The 6,286-nt window shown below is 41.6% G+C and overlaps 1 protein-coding gene across 1 annotated transcript in view; it reads right to left on the bottom strand.

Annotated features, from left to right (window-relative positions):
• LOC101855017 (sodium-dependent phosphate transport protein 2A) overlaps nucleotides 1–5,900 on the bottom strand; it is a gene marked incomplete in the record, with an annotated part of 11,057 nt that extends 5,157 nt beyond the window's left edge. Inside the window, 5 exon segments of the mRNA XM_013082061.2 lie at nucleotides 213–343; nucleotides 791–922; nucleotides 1,402–1,542; nucleotides 4,115–4,334; nucleotides 4,492–5,900. Coding sequence (XP_012937515.1) covers nucleotides 213–343; nucleotides 791–922; nucleotides 1,402–1,542; nucleotides 4,115–4,334; nucleotides 4,492–4,578 — 711 coding nt within the window.
• Between the last annotated feature and the right edge of the window lie 386 nt (nucleotides 5,901–6,286).

The raw sequence follows: 6,286 nt of genomic DNA, 5'->3' as shown, positions 1-6,286 counted from the left end.
AAAACCCCAAGAAAACATAATTTTCATATATTTTATATCTATTCTATTTCAAGACAAATCTGGAAAGTGCTGGAAAAGTAAGAGTCATTTAACTCAAGAGAAGTCTAGGAAAAACCTGACAGAAAGTTGAGCAAGAACCAGCATGGAATGAGCAGGACGTTGAGCGAAATTAAAATAAAATACAATCAGCCAAGTGTTTATTCCGCACTCACCACAGCTCCACTGAAAGCTCTCCGGAATTCCCGCCTATCCATAGAGTGGGCTAGAGAGACCAAAGTGTTGGTGACTGTGGTCCCAATGTTCGCTCCCATGATGATTGGAATTGCAGGCTGGATCTCAATGACTGGAAATCAGAAAAGAATAGTGAAGACATGAAGCAAATGACCAGTGCCCCAACAGCATTCATACATTGAGAATTAAAAAAACCAAACAACAATCCATGGAGGACAGGAAATTGAATGATTAAGACAACCTCTCAGGTATGTTGTTACATTTTTAGGAGGGAAAATATTTCTAACATAATATATAAATAAATATATATAAATGATCATCATCATTATTATTATATGATAAATGAGTGTAAGGTTGTAACGCCCCACCCCAATTAGTCTATTAGAAGCCTTGGACAATGACATAAAAATGCAAGGGGGAAACGAAATGGTCATTTTTACAGGTGACTGTCTTCGATGGGTGGCCGCTAGAGCAGCTTTATCTGCTGTGAGTAGGTTCAAAGAAGAGTCAAGTGTTCCTTTATTTCAGTATACAAAAACTAATCTGAAGGTCTACTTACTGTTTGAGGACACCATTGTGATGACAATAGAGCTGGACGTGGAGGAGCTCTGCAGGATGACGGTAGCCAAGACACCAATCATCAGTCCAGTGATGGGGTTACGGAGGAGATCACTGTCAGAGAACACGCTCCCTGGAGGGGAAAAAGATGTACCTTATGTTAATTATGTTCGGTAACCTATAATTTAGTCGATTTAATTTTAAAAAACTAAAACCAAACATACTCAAGACTTAACAACAGTCAATTTTTTTTTTTACAAATATGAAACATTTACAGAAAAGAAAGTGTGCATGTGTAATATATATAATTAATGGAACTTTGTCAGTGAGATAAACCAAATCTTTAAAGTAATTTTGCCATGGAGGGAAGAAAAACATCCTAGACAACCAAACATGGTTGACCCAAAAACTAAACCATAAAATCTCAAACTTTTTCCCCCTCCAATTTTCAAACCTCTCCAGAGAGGAAAAAAATCAACCAACAAAACAAACGCTTCTGTCCTGCAGATTTTAGTTTCAGTGGAATCTACTAGGCCTATATGCCTACATGTCCCCCCCCCCCCCCCCCCCAATTATAACACACACAAAATAAATCAAAACAACTATTCTTACCAGCAGTCTTTCCTCCCAACAGTCGGAATGCATTGCTCAGTAAATCTAGGGTGCAGATAAACATGTAGAGCAGGCACAGGACGCCCAGGATCTTGGCCGCAGCCTTTGCCACTCCACCGGGAGAACATGCACATGGCTCCTCTATTGAAAAGCAAAACAAAAGAGACCAGGGTAAATCAATGCACAAAATATTTCAGACACCTGAAACAAGTCAAGAACATATTTATAGGTCGTTTGTAAAGAATGGGGAAATAAGTCTTGAACCTGAAGAAACATAATACAAGATATAAAAGGTTGCCTGCTAAAAAAAATAGCTAAAATAAAAATATTCTTATTACATAATTTGTAAGAACTGCAACGTAACATCTAAAAACACATACTCACCACAACCTGCGAAATTAAGGCATCATGCATTAGAATGTATAACATTTATTGAACAGTGGGAAAAATTCATCATAACTACTTGACTGCCGTTCAAACTAAAGACAAATAATACACACTGAACCCTTGATAACAATATCTAAGGCATGACAAGACAGACCAGACTATTGTCTCAATGCGTGATGAAAGCTAAATGTACTAAACATTGTACAGAATCATGAGAAGTTATGGGGGGTGATGGTCAAGTTTCAGAGAGTAACACTTTTTTTCTTTATAAAAACAGCAAATGACCTAAATGGTGACGGGAGATGAGGAACTAGATCTAGTTCAACTAGGCCTAGGCAACAGTTGTAAATAAATCGTCCGACGCGTACCCCCCCCCCCCCCCCCCCGAGCGCCAGGACCGCAAACCTAACAGGAAACTAGATCGGTTCAAGAGACTATGACGTCAATAGTATGTGATCATGCCCTGTGGGGGTACGGAAAGGGTTAATGTTCCTGGCAACAACCCAGGTCAGGATATATCCCCCCAATGCTGAGCCCAGGTAGAACAATCGTGTACAAGGTCGAGTCAGCGGAAAGGTGAAAACTGAAAAAAAAGGAGGCCCCGCGTGAAGTTGGGTACCGGTACATATTGTCATGCATATTACTTGTTAACTTATGCCAATCGCAGGTTGACTAAGTCATTACGTCATCCAACGTTTTTTCTTAACTGAACAGAACAGAATATCAGAAATTACCCCCCCCCCCCCCCCCCAAATAAACAGAACAACCCAACAACAATAGAAAATGAATGAACCCTAGAAACTTCAACTATAAGTAAGGCGTCTAATTTCGAAACTCGGATGCACCTTTAATCAATAGCCAGTAAAGCGGAATTCCGTACTTTCCCCATATGTTGGAATTGTTAAAATCTGAGACGTTCGATCTGTGTAATAATGTAGACATCACTTCTCTTAAACCAGAGACAACTTTTCTCTCTTCGATCATTTTACAAATCATAAAAAAACATGAGTATCTTTTGTCAATAGGGCTATAGTTCTATTTTACCTCCTCATTAGAACCCTTTTTTAATCTGAAGAGCGTCGCGCCAAAAAAGGTAACGAGGTGGGACAGACCAGTGGCACATAGCAACGCGGCGCGCGCCAACTTCAAAGCACTGACTAGCTAACGGAACCGGCTGAAGCCAGATCGCGCGAGCTACCGACGAAGGCCTGGCGCCTGGCGGGGAGGGGAGATCGAGCGCGACTAGGAAAGACTCTATCGTATCGCGGGTGATAGGCCTAGAGGCCTTGGCTATCGCTCACGGTCTAACCGGAGGAACACACCTTGAAATACTTGAATGCGCGTGCATCCGCTCTTCTCTCAATAACTGCAATAAAAAACTGTGCCTTTAGATCCGACCGAGAATTGAAGAATTAAGAAGAGTCCTCAGGACAAAGTCTCCCCCCCCCCCCCGATTGTTGGTAAATAGCCCAGAGACTCCCATTTCGCTGTATTTAATTTTAGCACACACACAATTAATTATTCCTCTGCTCTCTACACCAATAGGACAGTCTAGATCTAGATTTAAATCTTATCTAGATTAGATCTAGATCTAGAAAAGTAAAAAAAAAAAGAGGTTTTATTTAAAAAGAACAGCTCATAAAAATAATGCAGCAATTTTTGAAAATGAATCTTACAACTTACGATACCACCGGCTTTGGTCTTGTGAATGTGAAAATGAGTGACAGGCCCATATTTAGCTTACGTGGCAGTTAAAATAAATTTTACAAACAACTGAATGGCAAGGCTTAAATCTAAAGCCAGAGAAATGCTTAGTTATAAATAAAGTAGATTCTAGATCTAGATCTCTAGATTCATGTTGAACAATAAAACAAATCGAGGCTAGATTTCTAGGCATAATATAATACATGTATAATAGAGATCAAGCCACCTAACCTGTTTACTTATAAATTCCACATCGTAAACATGGCGCGTGTCAGCATGTATCCTTGCTATGATTACTATGAATGTAAAATTAATGCATTTGTGAAATAGCGAGTCCATGCTTCAAGATAAACGGGTTTTAACATTTCGCGACCGAAATTAATAGCGACAAATACGACGAGAGCCTTCATTTTCTACTCTAGCCCTTAATGCTCACCCAGACGCAATCGATAGCAAACGGGAGAGGTGTGAGTCGATGCTCGCGCATGTCTGATAGACCACGCTTGTTTCTTCATAACTCGTTCAGTTTTTATGAAACGCCTCCTACTCTATGGTAACATCTAAACCAACGCAAGATATAAATGTAAGGGTCTAGATGAACCAAAACGAAAATAAAACGCACCATATTGGCACTCTGAGATCCTGTTGAGGCGTTTTGTCAAGGCTCCTTTGTGCTCGCCCAGTAGTAAATGGCGGGCTCTCTCATCTGCGTCAGCACCGGCCTCAGACATTCGAGAGGAAAAACCTGAGTCTTTTGAACTCTTATGCAGGCCTTCGGCTGTCAGCATCCCATTCAGAGAGCCGTTTTTAAGGAGAGGTGTTCCAGTGGACAGCCCACGGGCCTGGTTGACGAAAGAATAGAGTCACTTCCACATGCCAGCAGACACCACACACACTCACACAGACAGCACTCACTCTAGCAATATTCTACACTATACTATCAATGGTAAAAACATGGTGAAAACCAGCAAGTAGAAAAGCGAATATAGTGGAACTTACCTCTTCCAAATCAATAACAACCCCTTCGTCGAGGTCAACGTTGTTGACGATAAGGTCACCTGTAGATACGGGAATTTCACTATCCATTGCTGCGCTAGTAGGCCTAGTATCTTTTATAGTACTAGTAGTGGTGGTGGCGATAAGACCGCGCTCGTTCGCCTCTTGATACTCGACGGACCTCGTGTGTGTGTGTCTTCTGGTTTGACTTGCCGGTTAGATGCAAATGAAGTTATATGTGTGCGCGCGCATCAGCGAGGCCACGTACTGCGGGCAGGGGGGGAAAGACCCCATGAGTGAAGCATGAAAAGTTCTCACGCTGTGATTGGATAGGAAATATGTCGGCAGAGCTACGTCACGAAGCTCGCGTTTCATTGGTTAACAAACTCCATTGATTGACTGGCAAGGCCTATGGCCACTCCTGATAAAGTTCCGGTTACGATGGGTCAGTCCAACCAAACGGCCTCAGCATTAAAATCGCGGGTTTTCAATAGAAACTCAGAATTCACTAACACACTTTCAATTTGTTTACTTGGTGATTTCAGTTCTTTGAATACAACACCAGACCTTCAGAGATTTGAAATAAGTCAAGGCTGGGAGTTGTGAGCCGGGGCGAAGTATCTTGCATCACCGCATCTATATTTAGAACATGAGCGCAGAACTGTGTTTCGTCATTGGCTGGCTCCGGTGACCTTGGTTTACCTTGTCATACTACAGTACGGTCTTCTCGTACGAGGCTACGCACCGTTTCACATCGGCTTTGTACTCTGTGGAAACGACACGGTGTTTCTTTTACGCTTGTATTTTGTATTGACAGCTGATGCGTTGCGTTGGATTCTACTTCCAGATCTACGGGCTTCGGCTTCGCTTTAGTTTGGAGAAAGTCCTAAATCTGTGTCAAGACTGGCAACGTTTACACTGTGTGCATAGTTAGTGCATACGACGGCATCCCAAACGGTTATTAACAGTTGTCTTACTCTTGCTCTAGATTCTAGATTCTAGTGTGTTTATGAATCCTTCCCCTTTGGCCTAAAGCTCCTGTACACGCATGCATGCACAAGCCATACAATTATTACGTCATGCAAGCAAGCACATGCCGTCGCCGTAACTAGCGACAAGTCGGACAATGTGTGCTCGTGCACGTGTGTGTTAAATTTAACGTGCGCATGCTAAGCCTCAAGCCGAGGCGGAGCGGCAAAGTTTTGAAATTGAGAGGGAAGCACAAAAGAGTGCTCGCCCCGAAACACATTAGCTCACTTGACGAGAAAAAAAATTGGTGTACAATAATTGTTTACAACTTTCTTATTCCTGACTGTAAAACCTAAAGAAAGCTCCATGAAAGAAAGAAAACAAAACTACAATCCAAAACAAAAAGAATTTTTAAAAAGCAGCAAAAATCCTAAACGAAGAAACCAAACTAAACAGATGAGAGAAGAAATGGAACCCCCAAAAAAGTAAAATATAACCCCCCCCCCCCCCCCCGAAACAACAACAACTACAACAACAACAACAACATCAACAACAACAACAAACCAATGATAGCAAAACGTATGTGAACATTCGTATAAATAAAGGCAACAGGTTTTATTTTAAAAAATACGCACAAGAAGACAAACAACGTGTAAAATAAGATCCAGCCTACAGAACTTGTTTTGCTGGAAGGAAGAGAAGAAGAGAAATGTTACTGTGGTGGAGGTAGGAAAAGTGAAACTCCCAACAAGCAGTAAGTCATTCAACTTTGCAATGTATGGGGACAGACTAGAATACTGACTCGTGTGGAGAGGCGAGAGACGCTTAA

Source organism: Aplysia californica, unplaced genomic scaffold (genome assembly GCF_000002075.1).
Source record: "Aplysia californica isolate F4 #8 unplaced genomic scaffold, AplCal3.0 scaffold00157, whole genome shotgun sequence".
Taxonomy (NCBI): Eukaryota; Metazoa; Mollusca; class Gastropoda; order Aplysiida; family Aplysiidae; genus Aplysia; species Aplysia californica.
This window is presented reverse-complemented; position numbering and strand designations above follow the sequence as displayed.